This window comes from Stegodyphus dumicola, chromosome 8 (assembly GCF_044657685.1).
Source record: "Stegodyphus dumicola isolate Sdum_Otavi_A_Nest chromosome 8, ASM4465768v1".
NCBI classification, from domain to species: domain Eukaryota; kingdom Metazoa; phylum Arthropoda; class Arachnida; order Araneae; family Eresidae; genus Stegodyphus; species Stegodyphus dumicola.
Genome location: NC_140775.1, coordinates 37,122,326 through 37,142,466, shown reverse-complemented (window position 1 = coordinate 37,142,466; position 20,141 = coordinate 37,122,326). Strand labels below are relative to the sequence as shown.

General features: G+C 30.2%; 1 protein-coding gene across 1 annotated transcript in view; it reads right to left on the bottom strand.

Moving 5' to 3' along the window:
* LOC118197917 (uncharacterized) overlaps positions 1-20,141 on the bottom strand; it is a 96,106-nt gene that overhangs the window by 9,364 nt on the left and 66,601 nt on the right. The window contains exons 13-16 of the mRNA XM_085821739.1: positions 16,170-16,336; positions 10,566-10,685; positions 5,989-6,145; positions 3,397-3,529 (exon numbers count right to left, since the gene is read on the bottom strand). Coding sequence (XP_085677865.1) covers positions 3,397-3,529; positions 5,989-6,145; positions 10,566-10,685; positions 16,170-16,336 — 577 coding nt within the window. The remainder of the gene's footprint in view (positions 1-3,396; positions 3,530-5,988; positions 6,146-10,565; positions 10,686-16,169; positions 16,337-20,141) is intronic.

The following is a 20,141-nucleotide window of genomic DNA, read 5'->3' as shown; positions in this document are numbered from 1 at the left end:
ATGTAAGTACATATTTTTCTTTTATTTTTTAATTGTATACTTCAATTTTTGTTAAAAAAATTAATACACCATTTTCAAAAATTGCTGAGATAATTATTGTCACATATGTTTTAATGTTAATTATATTTTATATAATGTATTTTAAAGTATTTGAATTTAATAATATTCTAATTCTTTTAAATGTTGGTAGGATGGTTTTTAATTCGATATTCAATTTCAGTAATATTTTAATCTAATTAAACGTTGGCACATTGTTTTTATTCTCTTTTTTGCTATATGAAAGTAATAATAGCCTTACTTTAGTACTTTATACTTATAGTAAATGTATTTATTTACACTTGCCTGCCATCTTAAAAAACGACATTTTCAACAAAAAATTAATCCATTACTTTTAACGATATTAATTTTTTTAAAGTTTGAATACTTTACTATGCGTAAAAACAGTGTTTTCCAAGATGGCTGACGATTGTAAAAATCGCGGCAACGTAAATCGCCAAAAATCCGTGCAACCGTCTACCAAAGTAGCACCAAAAAATTATCAAAATCATATAACCTAAACTATTCCCACTCTGATAGAATAGCAATTTTTATATAAAAATTTAATTTCTTTAGATAAAAGGTATTTTTTTATTTGATCTAAATAATAAAAAAAGCCACATTATTGCCATGTGTGGTATGCTATCTTACTAGATTTAAACTGATACTCTAAAATTTGGAAATTTACAAAATCTGCCAAAGTTTTGAAAATTTCAAATCTCAGACTTTGAGCTGATATTAAAAGGTGTCATCTAACAAAAATTTTACTAGTATGCTATGTGATTTAATATATTTCACAAACTAGGAACTATGAATCTATTATCTAGTTTTTAACGAGATATTTATTGAAACATCTCATATTTGAATACACATAAATGAAAATGAAAATATAAATTATTCCGAAGCAATAAGTAACTTTGAAGAACTCAGTTTTAAATAAAATTTCCTAACTGGATTGCTCATACATCCACAGATATAGCAAACAACTTTTTTGAGATTTTGATTGTATACAAATAATAAACATATCTTCTGCAGTCTTGATTTATTTAAGATTGAATAAACTGATTGACATTGTGATCGAGTAAAAATTTAAAAGCTGTTCTTAAAAATTAACATGTATTCATTGAACACTGGCAAGAATTATAAAAGAGAAAATATATAAAATATGAGACAAACTAGTGATGGAGTGAGGATGTAGGAGGAATATAATAAGATCATAAGATGATTAAACTTATATGCAGATTTACTTTGAAAGATGTTGTCAATAAACAAAAGCCATACTGCATAGCGGATATGAAAGTTTCAGCTAGAAAGATTACATAAACTAGAATGATTACAGAAATCAATCATAAAGTAATTTCTTCTCAGTAGTGTGAATAAAAGAACAGCCTCACACAAGGTTTCACACACAGCGGCACATTTTAACACAAATATCATTCTACAATATTGTTGTGGATTTGAAGAAGATTAATTTTTTCTTTCTTTTTTTAATTGCAATTGAAGTTGATTACAACCTTGAATTGTATTGGTAAACTCTAAATGGTTCAACCAAGGTGATGAATTCTCTGTTTGTTTTTATTTATGTTAGGTTACAGCCGAAAACATCGCGGACGAAAACGTCTAAACATCGTGGTACAAAACATCGTCCTCGAAAATAAAGCGGTTCAAAAACTTCGCAGTTTAAAAACATCGCCGTCGAAAATATCTTGGTAAAAAATAAAGTATCTACAAATCATCGCATGACGATAACATCGCTGACATGCTTTTTTCAGGCTTTAATAACTGTACATGGATATTCCCATAATGATTTGTGAGCGCAAGTCATGTAAGGAAGGATAATTTTTACTTTCACATTTTTTTATTAACTAATAAATTTTTGCTGAGAAAATAAGAAGGAAACTTAAGCATAGAAAATTAAATGCAACTTAATAGATTATACTTTTTATAAAAAATTACCTGTAGAATCTTTATAAAAAATTATTTATTAATGGTCTTTGTTAGTTAACTATGTTGATTTAAAATTCTATTAAGTGCTATAAGTTGCAGCATTAATTTTCTATGCTTAAGTTTTCTTCTTATTTTCTCAGCAAAAATTTAATATTTAATAAAAAATATGAAAGTAAAAATTATCCTTCTTTACATCTTGCGCTCACAAATCATTATGGGAATATCCATTTACAGTTATTAAAGCCTGAAAAAAGCATGTCTGCGATGTTATCGTCATGCGATGATTTGTAGATACTTTATTTTTTACCACGATATTTTCGACGACGATGTTTTTAAACTGCGAAGTTTTTTAACCGCTTTATTTTCGACGACGATGTTTTAGAACTGCGATGTTTTCTCTTTGCGATGTGTTCTCCCACGATGTTTTGTATCACGACGTTTTCGCCTTGCGTTGCTTTCTCCGCGACGTTTTCGTCCGCGATGTTATCGGCGGACACCTTATGTTAAGAAATGTATATTTGCCTTCAAGAGAAACCAGAAATAAACCAAACACTTCGCTGGAAACAGGTGTTTAGGCAAAATTAATATTTGTGTAAGATCTTTCAAGGAGTTATCTCCTCTTCAAGCATGGTAATATGCATATTTTGAGATTTTTATTTCTTGCTGTTTCGGAGGAAAATAGTTTACAGCTCTGGAGAGATGAAAATAGAAGCAAGATTTTATTTCTTGCTGTTATAATCTTTAAAGAAATAAATTTCTCACAAGACATAAAATCTAGATATAAGAAATCTAGACAAGAGATACTATTGCAGTTCATCGGAGGTTTGAAAATGTTTTGAAGAAGTAATAATGTTGACAATTTTATATGGATTCAGGATTCATTTGGGAGCTAAGACACTCTGTGAATTTATTTATCCAGAGTAAAAAATTTCATATTGCAATAACACACTGAATCAAATAAAACTGATCACCTTTTGGATATTAGTAAAAAAGAATATTTGTAGTTAAGCAATTAAGTTCAGAAAATCTTGATTATATTTACCATAGTTGTGTGATGCTGGTTTTGGGATTGTTGGTATAAAAATCTTCCACATGGAATAGAAAAGAATGTGGCTAATTTAGAGTTTTATTCGAAGATTTGAGATATGCAGTTCAAATGTTCAACTAATTCTAAATTATATCTTTTATGTAAATCACTTCTGAATTAAAAATTATGTATTTTATTTTTAAAAAAAGAATCAATTTAAAAAGTCAACCACATAACAAAAAGTTAAGTAAGCTTATATTCTTACTCTAAACAACATCGAAAAGTCCTGAAACATTTATAGGTATCATAAATAGAAAAAAATATGAGCACCACTAGCATAAGTAATGCTGCAGATACTTCTGCTCCTGCAGAAGTTTATTTCTTACCCGATATTATCTCGAGTGGCATTTCTTCCAACAAAGCAGTTTCCTTATTAACTTCGATTGAAATACTTTCATCCCCTTTTGTTAATTCCTGCGCTAACAGGTATGTATGACACTGGCCATTCTTCTTGTGTTCCTAGAAGGTAGAACAATTTTATACCTTATTTAAGAAATATATCTGTTTTATATTTAAAGTTCAACAGACTATGAAAGAGAAATGTTCACAATTGCTTTATCACCAAATTAAACAAAGGAAATAATCCATGGATAAATTTCTTTTATTAAATAGGCTAAAATTTAAGCACATGTGTCATGGACTTCGCCCCCCCTGCTTCTTAATGCTTCCAGCTGAGTATAATGGATTCATTTATTTTAATACTATATGAATTTCATCCAATATTTAAGATCAATAAATGGTAAAAATTTAAAATATTTCACTCAAAGAATAGTGGTAAATCCTCTTGCCCTGTTCCCAATATGATAATTACACTATGGCTTATGTTTCACAATATCCTACTTCTTCATGATTTTCAGTGGAACAAATTATTCAGTCCAAAATTCTATGCACATTTCAGCTAAGGGAAAGTTTTATTATACATCATGACTTTTTAACAACTGATGCATAATTTTAGTAGATAAATGCTACAAAAATACTTCATTGATAACTCTGTTATTCAGAAGGGTTTATCCTCCTCATTTATGTTTTTTTCCCTTGTTTCCCCTATGCTCTAAAAAATCATATAGTAATAATAATTTTAAAAAAACCTACCCAAAAAGGCTCTTTTAAAGTTAAATTTGGTTTATCAGTTATGTTGGCTCAGATGGAATAACAAAACATTTTACAGGATACTACATGTATATGTATTTAGATGAACATCAGAAATTATATTTCTTCTGATATTTGAAAAGTGAAAAAATACACAACAGAATTCTATAAAAATGTTTAATGTTTTTAATTAGATATATCCAGAATTAAATGTATTTTTTAAATCAATCAAATTAAAATTTAAAAAAAAAAAATAATAATAATATTCTTAAGAACTGTATCTACTGCTTTTAAATAGCTTGGTTTATTAATCAATAAAAGAAAGACCTAATTTGAAAGAAAATACAGTCAAAAGTCGTTAATCCGGACACCCATAATCCAGAATGATCTATAATCCGGACCTCGCAGCTACAAACTTTCTGCGCATGCGTCAATGCATACTGCGTTCACGCATGCGCATAATACTTTTACGCATTCGCATATGCGTGTGCGCATGCGCGTAATACGTTTATGCAGGCGCTTTTGATGTATACTTTTGATGTATAACGGACTGTGTAAGCTAAGCTAAAATTATCTAATTGTCTATTTCAGTTAATGTTGCAGATTGCGTTGTTCCTTAATCTTCGAATTGGATCCGGCTTATTATTTTTTGCAGACTGTTAGAGCAATTTTATAAAAGTAAGCTTGAACTTTCGATTAAGTCAAATAGAATTTCCGATGCTGGAGCTGCCAAAGCGAAAGTACGATGTCCATCAAACAAAAAGTGGAATTGCTGCAAAAAATGGATAAAAGCATATCCTTTGTTTCTCTAACCATTCCGAAATCTGTTTATCAATTTCACGTTGCTCTGCGGGGGGGGGGGGGACGTAGCGGCACGCAATAAACTGGAAGTTGATCTGTCAGCACTATCCTTATCTTCAGGGCAGATGTTTTTATTTTATTCAGCTTATAATTCCTTACTAAACGTAGCATTTCATCTCTATGTATTCCGTCTTTGATATGATTTAAATCAAATTCCTCGTCATTATAAACATCACGAGTACACATCAAATAGTTTTCTGGTTGCAATTTTCTAATTTCGACTTTGCGTAATGTATGCTTTACGTATGCGCGCGTTGAAAGAAATGTTTAATAAAGTAAACAAATAAATATTAAGCTTTTTCTTTCCTAAATTTTGATACTCTTTAGATCATAATTGCTCTTTACTTCATAAATTACGGTTTCATATTTTTAATTCTTTCATTTCTGCATGCCATCTTACCAGATTTAAACTGATGATCTATAATCCAGAAAAATCAATAATCCGGAATCGCCGAAGTGCCGATGAGTCCAGATTAAAGACTTTTGACTGTATCTTACATTTTGTCAAATGGCAACAGACTCCAATGGAAACAATGCATTTAAGTAAATAGCATAAAATTGTGTTTTGAAACTAATTAACCTTTATGAGGTCACAAATAAGGCCTTGGAAGAATTTGGTCTATACATTAAATTACAACTAAATACTTTCTGATGATTAATCAATTGACTTATATTCAATAAAACTTTTTAGTTTTAATTACTATAATTAATTTTAATTTAGATGTTAAAACAGAAATAAATTGCAGAAAGATAGATCAAAAATAAAATCAAGATTTCAGTTTCACATAAAACAAACCTACAAACTAATGAAACTTCATTTCTCTAGGCAATAATAAAAATGAAAAAGAAAGAGAAGAAAAACAGAAAAGATAATATTTATTAATTTTATATTTAAAAGGATGCCTTTATCTTTATCTAGATTTGTCCGGACAATAAATAAGTCACCAAGTCTCATAAAATATGCATACCTTAAGTTGCTCTAGATTTTTATATGCCTGGCCACAGTCTGAACAAGTAGAAAGCTTCTGATCTGTATGGCGACGCTCAATATGTTTTCTTATATCCGTAAAGGTGTAACCATAAAAATCACAAACACCACACTTGTAATCCCGCTGTTTTAAATGCCTAGAAGAAATTATTTTTGCTGTCAAAAAACACATTCATTATGAATTTTTAAATCAATGCCAGAGCCAAAATAATTTAAAAAACAGTAATTTTAATTATACTTTTTGGTTACAGAATTTTATATGTTGCAAGATATAAACAGAACTGATTTTTAATGCAAAACAAAATTACCCCTATTGCAGATAAAAAAAATTCCTACACATTGACTGGATATAGTATTCAACAAAGACTTTGGAAAATAAAAGAATTGATGTGGGGTTGATGTGATTGATGTGTGAATTGGGGTGATTCATTTAAAAAAATCATTGCTTTACTAATTGACAAATCATTCCTTTACTAACTGTTAGTCTTGCTTCAAGATGCTCCTTTATGAGAAAGAAATTATGCATTAAAACATTTGCAAAAATTCAGCACTTATTTTGCAGTAAAATTAATTTTTTATGATCTTTCTAGCAATACAAGTTTCAGACAATTTCCATTTTCCATTTTGCAACTTTTAAAAATAAAAAAAAAAAAAAGTACAAAAACTGACTTTATTTGATTATATAAATCTAATTTTGAATCAGATATTTATAGGCACATGACTGTTTTTACAAAATTAGATTGGATTTCTCCTTTTACTGATTTCTTTCGATAGTCTGTGGTATTTAGTAAACTTCACACTTCTTATCCTAGATTACATTTATCATATATTCTGACGTCTAACCTGCACTTTTAATACAAAAAAATAGATCAAAATTTACAGGTGAACGTTATATGTCAGTTATATACATAGAAAAAATAGGGGGAAGATGAATATAAAAAAATTAGATTTCTATATGTACCTAAATGCTACTTATTTAAAAGAAATGACATACCTTAACAACTTAAATATTGTTACGAATTTGGTATTTAAAAAGCTAATGTTAGTTCAATTATAAATTAAATGGTTTTATTTCCCACGCAGTGCAGCGCGTGACGAATATTAAAAAGAAAGTTAAGCCGGAAAAATTGAAAATACAGGAGCACGTGCATTTAACATTAAATAAATAAACAGGTCTTTTGATTTCGAGAAAGCATCAGAAAATTCTCGCACGCGATTTAAAAGTCTTATAAAGGGAGAAAAACCTCTCAGTTCGTAGCAATTACTTAGTTTGTTGTTGTTTAGAAAACTGCTCTTGTTGATTGTAGCGAATTCGCGGATTAACTTTCTTTAGCTGTTTTGATTTATGTTCTATTGGACATTTGAGTAGTTAGAAGATAACTACTGTGAGATATTGTAATACTGCATGATAATTTGAGGAAATTTAAGCATTTTTGTTGTGATAATAATAAATTTTTGTTCATTTTCATCGGACTTGTGCATTCATTTTCGTAACGAACCCGTACGCCCGCAACAATATTTTCATTGTTGGATAACACAAGAAGTTTGTCTCATCCAGCTTCCTTTACATCTTCTGGTACAACATTAAATTCTGTTTCATCATCACCATTACTGTTACTCTGACCCATACATAAATAATTCTCTTTCATTCCATCTAGATTGTTATATATGGCACATTTTTTAAATGTGTGTGTGTGTGATTATGGCAAAGCCTCGAGGGCTATCTGCCTAAGGGGAGGGATGCCTTCGTGGAGGACTTTCTAAGGGAAAGTGGCTCGTATACACGTTACACATGGGGAAAACCCCGAAAACGCCCATGCAGCCAGCCCGTTCGCAGGATTCGAACCTCGGACCGAACTACCAGTGTTCAGCGACTTTACCACTCGGCTGCTGGTGGGCCATTTTTTAAATGACTTTTGAATGACATCACATGTAATTTCATTCCATGCTTTTATTATCCACTCACACACTATTTCTAGAGACTGTCATAAGGCATTTGGCCACATTTTATAAATGTTTTCTCACCTTCTAACATCCACATATTCCACTGTAATTTAAAATTTTTTTGAATGGTTTATTGATACAAACATCTAAAGGCTCAGTTAATCTGCCTGGAATAACTCCCATGTCTGCATCACCCCCTTTCAGCAATTTCATATTATCCATTTGATGAGATCTCAACATGTCCCACACCAAAAGACTTTCTGGATTTTTTAAGGCAACAGGACACTTTTGCCAAGCATTTGTTATCCACAATTTCACACTGTTTTTGTCCATCTATCCTTTCTCGTGAACATAAATGAAAACAACATTTGAGAAATTAAATTTTACCATCATTTTTCTTTTAAAAATAACCATGAGTTTTAATTTTGTACTGTTCACTAAGCAGGAAAGCATTACAAAGAGAGGAGAGACTGTTCACAACTTGTTTTTATGTGACCTGTTTTTGTTCCTTTCATATCAATTGTTTTATTTCCTATCATATCGGACATTATTGAAGCTTCATCCATATTTCCAATATGTGACCATTAATAATTTTTTTCCCCTTCGTAGGTCAATAACACACTTCTCGAAATTTATCAATTTGTTTTCAAGATCTTTTGAAAGCCTTTGTGAAACTTTTGTTATTTCGATAACACACTTCTCGAAATTTATCAATTTGTTTTCAAGATCTTTTGAAAGCCTTTGTGAAACTTTTGTTTTTTCTCAGAGAATTAAATTATTCCATGCCATACATTGACTACACCAACTCAAAGTTGCTTTAAAGTTTTTACTTTCAGTTGCTTTCTTTCTTGCCCACTTTAAGGCAAATAAAATAAACGGTTTCTTATTATAATTAATCAGTTTTGGCCATTTTCTGGCATTCAGTTTGCAACACTCTCTTCTAAGATAAGCCATTTCATTAAACCTTTATGCAGAGCACATTTATTCTTTTATATATTAATTAATTTTGTTTAATTTTTCTCCCATTCATGTACGGAGTTTTCACCAACACCAAATATCCATGCTGCAGCACTATTTCCATTTTATGTTCCAAAGTTTCATTTAGCAGAAACCATATTTAACTACTAAAAGGATATTATATCAACTGTATTTCAACTACAGAAAATGCAAGTTACTAAAACCTTCAATATGCATTTAAAATCACAGCTTCAAATGACTAAATGAAGAGAAAACATCTGACTCCTAATTCTGTGAATTCATTCGGCTCTGAAGTGCATTCTTACCCTTCAGAGCCAAATGAATTCACAGAATCATTCAAATTAAGTCCCCCCTTTTCTCAAAACCCTGGAATAACATTCTCATGCACAACTACATTAATACAATTCAGTCTCTTTGCAGAATTATTTACTCTTTCAATCATCTCACCCCCCCCCCACACACAAACATATTGTTCCCTTTATTGCTTGTCAATTCAGTATACTATTGTTTAAAAGCCTGGGGAAAATCTTTGAATGAATGACTTCAAAAAATAAGTATGATAAGCATAACACATGTAACTTTCAAATTTTTTAATAAGGGTTCACATTAGACAGCAAATATACTTAAAAATTTAAAAAATGTAGTTTGAAGTGCATACTATATGCCTGAAAATATGGTACTTATATAAACAAACAATTCAGTTTTAAAATCTTTTTGGTATCAAACATTACAAGGGCCTAGATTTAGCAGATATTAACCCCATGACACATTATCATTATAATTATTTTGTATTTTACGATTTCTGTTTATTATGATAATATATAAAATATAACCATCCCTCTCCACTTCTGATGTAATGATTCATCTGCCTCAATGGATTAAAAATCAAAATACAGCCTCCCCCCATTAAGTTCCATTTCATCAGTTTTCAAGGAAACAGAGAAGTTTTTGCAAACCTTTAGTATATTACTGCAAGTATATTCTTTAATTTAAAAATTCTAGACAATCAAAAGATGTTGCTTTTTAGATCATTTTTAAAATGAAACTTATCTAATGAAAACTCTCCACCAATCTTTCCTTTCTTCCCATGTATTAAATTCTAAAAAACACAAACCAGACTATCAAACTGTTTGTGAATATCACACATGCTGATGCAATCTAAAACAACCGACAACAAAGCAATACATATTCAATATGAACTTTTTTTAACTAAAGGATTATGAGCTCGCCTGCAGACTCTGATCTCGTTTATGAAAAGTTTTTCTTGCTTAATTGCATCTTATATACTTTAGTTCACATTCTTTAATCTTTACAATAATATCAAGGGGGGATGCCATAAGGACTAATATCAAGATTTAAGTAATAAGATTTCAGTACTTAACATATAAATTCGTTATACATTCTAGCTTAGATGAGGTTAATTAGAATTTTATGTATTAGATTTACTAATAAAAGAATTCAAAGTGAGTAAAGCCAATATTGCATTTACTTCATTCAGACAAATAAACATTTTAATAGAAAGAAAACCATAGCGTACAATAAATATTTCCCAGTCAAGCAAAAGAAAAATAATCCAAATAAATTACAAAAACTGAAAAATGATTAAAAGCATAATTACTTCTTGATGATGATTACCTTTTTAAATGCAATTCTTTATTTTTTATGTGACGAAATGATTTGTCACACAGATCACATTTGTGTTTGGGAGCATCATGAATTAGAAGATGCTTTGTTATATCAGACTTCTCGCAGCCCCTGAAATTTAAAAATAAGAACATTAAAAAAAATCATACATGAACATTAAAGAGCTAATGTATTTACTTTTGCTAAAAGCATTACTCTATGAATCAAATAAATTAGTTCAAAAAGTTATGAAAATGAGTTTGTTTTCCTGCAAAATGTATGCTAAAATTTTCAATCAAATTTACAAGCTCCGATCCATACTTCCTGACGATGTTTTATAAAAACCTTCAAAAATCTTAACTAGAGCTTGTAAATATATATTAAATCAGAAACAAATTATTTTTAAGAAAATACAAAAAATTATAATAAATAGTAATAAAAGAGTTAAAAGAAAATATTGCACATATAGTTGCATACAACATGTTAAAAAAAATACAAGTTCCCGTATAATGTGCTATGCAGTTCTAAAATAATAAGAATAATTCTGAAAGGAAGTTTCCATTTTTTTCAAAGACATTTTTTATAAATAATTAATTACAAAAGTTTTAAACATATCACATCCTTTTTGCATTATAAATTGAAAATTATGTTGAAGTGTAAACACTGGAAGAAATGAGATTCTGATGTTCACAAGATTAAAGGTAAATGACACAAGATTTAACAGACAGATGTGAATCTAACATTTTCAAAGGATACCTTAAAAAGTAATTCTCAGAATCGTATTGAGATGGATGCAAAAAGAATAATGTAAACATGGACATCCAAAAATTAAATACAAAGCAGCTAAGTTTATTAATATAGCTGAAGCTTGTATACTATATCGAGAAACAAAAAATTAGACATAGAAAACCTCATGAGCCACCAGGGCTAAAGGGCTAGTTCATCAGCTTCTCGTGGCTGAAACCGAAAGAAGAGACTGATGACGTAGTTGGGTTCGCTTGGTCAGTTCTGCTGTTCAGTTTCTTAAGCATTTGCTTGAGAATCAAAACGCTTTGAAAAATAGTTTAACAACCAATATGAGCCGAGATTTTAGCTCATGAAATTGCAATATACATGCATTTATATATGAACTAGAAATGTATTTACGTCATACCAAATTAAACTCTAATATGCGTAAAACATAAGTAAAACATGCATAAACATAACTATTTTTTAATTAACACATATGCGTAAACATAACTAATTTTTTTAGGTCGAGTGTACCCTAAATGTAGTAATTCTTTTTCATAATCATCTTTTTAAATATATGTAAATAGTAACCCACCGATAACATACGTAAATTTCTACATTTACGAAGAATTCTTTTTGCGTTAAAATATAAGTTAGTCGCAAAGTAATTTGCATTATAGAAATATTAAATAAAAATATGCAAATACATTTTGAGAATACATGCTAAAGACATTACACATCTATCTAATTAAAAACTAGTTAATACTAATAATATATTTCATAACACATTAAAATGAAACAAATTTCACTTCTTCCATTTTTGCTTTTCAATTAGCGTTGATAATGAGTAGTAGAATTTTGTAAGCTTTTGCAATGTCTATTATGAAAGCATTATTATGGAATATCAGTATCAGTATTATTATTTAACGTCAATTACTCAAAAAATAATGAAAATACTTATTTATATATTTTGGAATAATAGTATGTATTCTTACAATTTAAAAGTATATGCTCTGATACTAATTTATGTTTATGCAGATTTTCATGGTTTATTTTATATAGTAAAATTTAGCAGTCTAAATTAGTATATAATAATATATAATATTTTATATAGTAGTCCAAATAATTAACTGAAGCATGCATAAATTAGGTCACAAATTAAGTGAATAATAAACAAAGTAATGATTCAAATTATTATTTTTGGTAGGAATAATATGAATCAACTTACATGATTTTTTTTCCTGTATAGTTTGGTTCAATAATCCTCTATTACTTTTCATCCATTTATTTGCTTTCTGGTCAGCTTTTCTTGCCGATACAAGGGTTGCATTCCTATTCAAGTGCCGAACCCTTATAAATGTTTGTGAACGGCAAAATAAACGAATTGCACTCTTATTCACGGAGGGAAAACGTTTCTCAAGTTCCGAAATGAGATTCTGAATTACACCTCTACCTTTTCGAAAAGAACTTGCATGAAAAGAATGGAAAACATTTTCCATTTTCATCATCGTTTCCATCCAAACTGGTGATGGTACAGTTAATTCTCCTTTAGATAATAAAAATATCCAATTTGAGTCGTTAGATATATCTACGATTTTTTTTTATATTTCACCCAAAGTAGGATCTTTATCTTTTACACGATATGCAATATAACCTGCCACATAAGCGAGCGATTCTTGTTCATATGCAGATATATCTTTCGTTGAATCATAAATTTCTGTTTCCCAAGGAAGTGACGTACATTCATCATAGATGTCTTCGTAATTAACTAAATCATCTTCGTATAAGGAAGACTCAAACATTTGTGCTTTTTCATTTGAAGAAAAAGCTGTTTCTAACAGCTCTTTTGTCAAATATGCTTCAACTTTCTTCACATCTTCACAGTCATTAACATTTGTCTTTAACGACAATTTAGGCAATTTGTTTGCCAATAGCAACCTTTTCAGGCAAATTATTACGTCTGATGGAGACGGATGGTCATTAAAACGCCCTAGATCCCGAATCTGCCTGAACAAGCTTTCTAATACATCTTGAGTCAGTCTTGATGTTAAAATATATTTCACATTTATAGATTTTACGTCGTCAAATAAACCGAAGAGCGAATTTATCGACATGATAATACCTTTCTGAGAAGGTAGCATTGTCTTCTTTCTGCATACTCCGAAATCAAAAATCATTTGCTTGATCTCATTTAATTTTTCTTTTTGTACTTCATAATAGCTTTGTAGGACAAAAGCAGCTTTTAAAAGCTTATTGCTAGAGGGTAATGGTACATTACTATTCATAATGTCAAAAAAATCATCAACCATTGAAAAAAAATTACTTGTTGCAGCATTACCAGTCAAATGCATAATTGCTTTAGCCGTTTTGGAGCAAAATAAGGCTTTTGCTGGTGCTACTTTCTGTCTTTCGTTCCCTTTCACAGATAAAAATTGAGGTTTCAGTTTATAGCACAGTTTAATTTCTCCGATATCTTTATTGAGTACTTCATATACAACGTCTTTGTTCATAATTGTACCATTTCTGATCATAAAACCTTTATCAAGAAAATGGTTTCTCAAAAGCTTTATGCAATGTGGCATATCAGCGAAAACCCATATTTTGGTGCTGAACTTGGGACTGTAAAAGAAAGATTTATCTGTTGAAATTTGTAATTCTTTCCAAAGGGTCCGACTACCTCCCTTGTCAGATAAAATTGCTTTGACTCGAAGCCCAGACGATTCAAGTGCAAACAAAATGGAAGACAGAAGATTTTCCTTCATTTGACGATCAAAATCAAAATAAATGGGCTGTTTCCATTGCGAAACGAGTCCTCGAACCAATACAAATTGAGTCTTTTTAAAAGGACCTAATATCTGATCTAATTTTGAATCATAACAGAGTCTTGAATCTATATAAATTTCATGGAAACTTAATACGCATAATCTTTCTTCGTCAGTTTCATTTTGGCAAGATTTTTTTATCAATAACAGTACATTATTTAAAATGCCAGGAATGCAACTGAATCTTGAGCACCATCTTTTCAGTGTACTTGCACTTGGAAGCGGAATACCCATTTTTTCTTTCCAGAAGTCGTATGACTTTAAGGATAAGGATCTGATTACTATGCTTTTTGAAATGTCGTCTGGAGACCATTTAATTCGCTTTTTTCATTAATGCATTTATTTGGGTTTCGGTAAATATGTTTTGAATATACGTTTTCATTTTTCTTAGCTTTTCATTTTCTTGATTCACTTTTTTAATGTCCTTCCTCAGTTTCTGAACTTCTTCTAATATTAGTTTTCTATTTCTTTTAAATCTTTTTCTTTGCTGGGAGATAGTTTTTAAATGCTGCTTTCTCTTAGTCTGTAAAACAGAAACCTTATTCTCAAGAGCTAATAATTTTGTGATTAAATCATTCACGTTCTTCTGGAGGTTGGAACAGTTACAACATTGCTGAGTAATATTATTTTCAGTGAGCTCCTCATAGCTATTATTGTTATTGTTTTGAAGTTCCAGACATGCCTTTTTAGGACTTAAATTCTGAATTCTTCCAAATGCACTTTGTAATTTTTTTTTTTTTTTTTTTTTTTTTTTTTTGCCTTTGCTGCCTTGGTATATTCTGATAAATAACCAAGTCAGGAATACAAGCAATTGGAATAGCAGTTGACTTCAGTATCTTTTTTGTCGGTAATCCTAGTAACCTATTTTTCATATCATCTTCATAATCAGATTCAGTGAAGTGATTGCTGCATATTCGAGCACTATTTGTGTTAACAATATCCGCTCCTCGACACCTATGCAACCATTCTTTCATTAACTGAATATTTTTGTACGGAAATCTATTGGAATAGCAGTTGACTTCAGTATCTTTTTTGTCGGTAATCCTAGCAACCTATTTTTCATATCATCTTCATAATCAGATTCAGTGAAGTGATTGCTGCATATTCGAGCACTCTTTGTGTTAACAATATCCGCTCTTTGACACCTATGCAACCATTTTTTCGTTAACTGAATATTTTTGTACGGAAATCTATGAAATACCATGCTAGTTTCTTTCGTATTATGATACGTATTGCTACAGGTAGCAACGGCACACGATACCATTTTTCAATGATTTCTCATTGCAAGAACTTTCTAAATACAAAATTCCTTTAAAAGTATCATCAGTTATAACTTTAAAATAAAAAATAAATAAATAAATAAATAAATAAAAAACTCTTTCTCTGAAACTAACAGAGCTAAAGAAAGAGAATCCAAGAACTAAAGATTCAATCTTTCGCACTGATGCTCTGGTCAGTCGACGACGGGACGAACCCAGTGAAGTCACATAACATCCGGTATGGTCACCAAGAGGGGTTTGTGTCGGCATCGTTCTTCTCAAAGGGATGACCCAGCCCTTCTCTTTCTTTAGCCCTGATGAGCCACACTGATATAAAAGGAATGTGAGACACTTATCACTTAAATGACCCAAAGGAGAAAAAATAAAGTGTACAGATATTTCCAGTATATTTTTCAATTAGATTCTTTGAATAAAATATTAACTTGCATGAGGAAATCTAACTAAATGCACAATTTCAAAATTCTTAAAAGAAATTATTAGATTAACTTAAGAAACAATGTATGAACAACAGCAAAGCATAAATATATATATACATTAAAATTTGAGGAAGAGTAGAATCAGATTATTAACTTGCCTCACCTCAATAGACACCAAGCACATAAAAAAAAATACATCATCATTTTTATAAAACAAGACATAAAAAAGACCAAAAATCCTTAATTCATAAATAAGTAAATATATAAACAAAATTAAATGACTGGCATGCAATTCTACAAGTTAATTGAATACTTCAGTGTATATGTATGCACATATACATATTTAAACGATAAAATAAAATTACTCACCTATAATCACAGTAAAGGCACTTATATGGTTTATCAGGTTCATGAATTCTTAGATGCCGCTTCAAATGTGCCTTCCTTGTAAACTTTTTATCACATATATTGCAGGAATATAAAACTTCAGCAGGCAAATGTACCATTTTTATGTGCATTTTTAAAATGTAATGATCCTGCACAAATTTAACAAAGATACTGGTGTTAATTAATCAATAAAATGACGAGACAGAAAAACTATATATAAGCAAAGCTTTAATTTGAAAATATTAACCCTCTGCATGGTAAGGTTACTTTTTGTAAAGATGTCAATTTATTTTACATTTTTCACCAGTTCTACAAAATATTTCAGCTTTTAATTTTTTGATGATATAAAACAGTTGTTTTCGGAGCTTCCATAACTGACAAATTAATTTTGATATCTTCATTATGTTCTATATTATTAAAAAACATATATGCAAATTTTGCTAACATTTTGACATAACATAAATAGTGATGAATAAACTACATTGGTGTGGCTGATATTTATTATTCATCAATAATGATTACTTAAGATACTTTCTAATTATTTGCACCCTCATCTAAAAGTCTTAAAAAAAGTATTGACGAAACAAAGTAATATAATTATGTCGCTGAAATAGGTATAAGGCAACACACAATGTTAGCAAAAGGTATTTATGTGGCACTTCAGGTATGTCTGTAGCACATGTCTATTTTATTTGTTTTAGCCAGTGTTCAATTTATTATGTGTGTTAGCCAGTGTTTTAGCCAGTGTTCAATTTATGTTCAATTTATTAATATTAGTCTATTTTATTTGTTCATGTTGTGCATAGCCAAGTTTATGCAGTTCTCCATTTTTCTTAATGAAAACATATTGCTGTGCCTATATAGGAAATAAAAGTGCAAAAAAGAAGGATTTCTCAAAATAAATAAATAAATAAATAAATCTGAAAGCTTTCGGATTTTACATTACGCCTAAAGGGGGATTTTTTTTTTTGTAACATTTTGTGTGCTACCTTTATTTATTAAATATCATATTCTTCGCACTTAAACCACAAAATTCAGTTCAGGAGCAATATAGCAAAATAATTTTAAAATGAGCATATCTTCACAATTTCCGATACACAATCTCGTGCTCTAGAGATAAAAATTGTCCCCCCCCCTCAATACAGTGTTGCCATTGCTTGCTTTGAAATCATTCTGTTAATCAAAAATTCATTTAAGTTTTACAAAATATGAAATAGATAATAAAATAAAATCCAAAGTTGGGCTTCCAGATGCCCACATTCAGGTGGAAACGTATGTTATTCAAAATTTGATGGCTTTAGGTACTGTTGCTTTATCACAGTGCAAGAAACATACATACATTTATACAGATTCTTCTTTATTTCATTTCTTTAAATATAATGCAGGGCTCTAATATTTATTGGCAACAATTTGAAAAGTGAATCAACATTTATAGTGAATCGATGCAAAATGCCAAAACAAAATTAATAGTCCTTCTGAGCAAATTGCCCTTTTGGACTAATAAATAAATAAAATAAAATAAAGTGTTTTGTACTGATGTTTCTTGCATTTTCAGTTTCGTTGACTGACTAGTTTTGTATGGAATTTTTAGTGTGCCACCTTATTACACATGGCTGCTAACTTTTGCACCAGCTTGGCAAAAAAATTAGTCTCCAATGAGTTTGCAACTTTTGGGGGGCAAGGGGATAATCAGGAAGTACCATCATTAATCTTACTGTTACTCAACACTGCTGATTATTATTCAGGAGCAAGCTGCCAGCAGCACAGATGAGAACTTTCAAGAAAACTACATTTCAAGAAAAATAATAGCAGTGACACACTAATTTAAGAAAATATAGTATGTGGTATCAATTTTAACACTGAAAAATAAATAAATAAATAAAATAAGCCACATATTCATTAAAACAAAATGTTGAAATAAATTTATCTCAGAATAAAATCTTTGGATTCCTGTATAACAAAATACATAAATAAAGAATTCATGATTCACATGAATAAAATCAAAACTCGCATTGCTGTAATACATTCTTCTTGTTTACACTGCTAGATATTTTCCACACCTTTTCTAATGCTGTACAAGCCCAAAATCCAGATGTCCAATACCTGGACCTCTGGATTGCCAACCAAAAAATAAATAAATGAATAATTCTGAAAAATCCTCTCTTATAAAATCTAGGAAGGAGACTGTAAAAAGCAGATGTGGTGTGAATGTAATTTTTCTCACAACTAACTGAGATTCCTGGATTTTACTTTCAAACACTTAGGAAGTTGCACTGTAGGCAGTAACAATACATTGATCAGGATTATGTTGATGTTGACCAGGATCACTCTCCCAGTTCTTAAGTAGTTGTGAGGAGATGACAGTGCCAGCACTACCCATTTGCCGAAATTTCTGCAGGTCCTAAATTCTGCACCCAGTACCTCCCTAAACTCTAAAAATTTTACCATACCTAATTTTTGCTCCTCAATGCTCCCTCTAATTTCTAAATTGTTTACAACGTTTGAATTTTTCCATCTAGAGCAACTGCACTGGCTTTTGGTGCTTTTGGAGGGTTAGTATTCTACTTGACATAAACAATAAATGAGGCTACAATGTTGCCATGTCTATATGTCATCTTACCAGAATTAAATTGGTGATCTACAATCCAGAAATTTCTAAAGTCCCAATGATTCCAGATCTCAGATTTTGTATCTCATCTTTTAAGATGCTTATGGATACTGTTATTCATAACTTATAACATCCATTATAACTCATGTATGCCTTCTATCCTAAACACGAAATCTACTTTTGTTAAAGAATGCATATTTTTAAATACACTGGGGTACAAAGAAAAAAAAATGTTTTGAAATGCTAAACTAGAAAGCATTCTTTTTGTCTGCAGAATGCTTTATATAAGAAATAGCTTAAATAACAATCAACAAATGTTTACAAAGCAAAATAATGAATACATGGTGACTGTAAATAATTCATAGGGTTATGAAAACACTGCACTTAAAAAAATTACATATGAATGATATATGAAAATAAACAGTAGATATCCAAGTTTCTGTTCATATTATCACAAATTTACAATGTGGCTTCTTATGGACACACTAAGTCTACGAAGCATTCAAGTTTGGTGTACACCTGCCCCACCATCTAACTATTAGCTGCCATACATGCATTAGAAATGTTATTCTTGACCTCAATCGAAGTTTTCAGTACAGTCAAAAGTCATTAATCCGGACTCGTTGGGACTTCGGTGATTCCGGATTATCGATTTTTCTGGATTATAGATCATCAGTTTAAATCTGGTAAGATGGCATGGAGAAATTATAAAATTAAAAATATGAAACCGTAATTTATGAAATAAAGAACAATTATGATCTAAAGGGTATCAAAATTTACAAAAAAAAAAGCTTAATATTTATTTGTTTACTTTACTTTCTTCGCTATCGGAAGCGAATAATAATGACGAGGAATTTGATTTAAATCATATCAAAGACGGAGTACATCGAGATGAAATACTACATTTAATAAGGAATTATATGCCAAATAAAATAAAAACATCTGCCCTGAAGATAAGGATAGTGCTGACAGATAAACTTCCAATTCATTGCGTGCCGCGTCATCCCGCTGCAGAGCAGCGCGAAATTGATAAACAGATTTCAGAATGGTTAGATAAACAAAGGCTATGCCTTTATCCATTTTTTGCAGCAATTCCACTTTTTGTTTAATGGACTTCGAAACATACTTTCGCTTTGTAGATCCTTTACATATTAGTAAATATATATCGGAAATTCTATATGACATAATCGAAAGTTCAAGCTTACTATTATAAAATTGGTCTAACAGTCTGCAAAAAATAATAAGCCGGATCCAATTTGAAGATTAAAGAACAACGCAATCTGGAACATTAACTGAATTAGATAATTTTAGCTTAGCTTATACCGTCCGTTATACATTAAACGCGC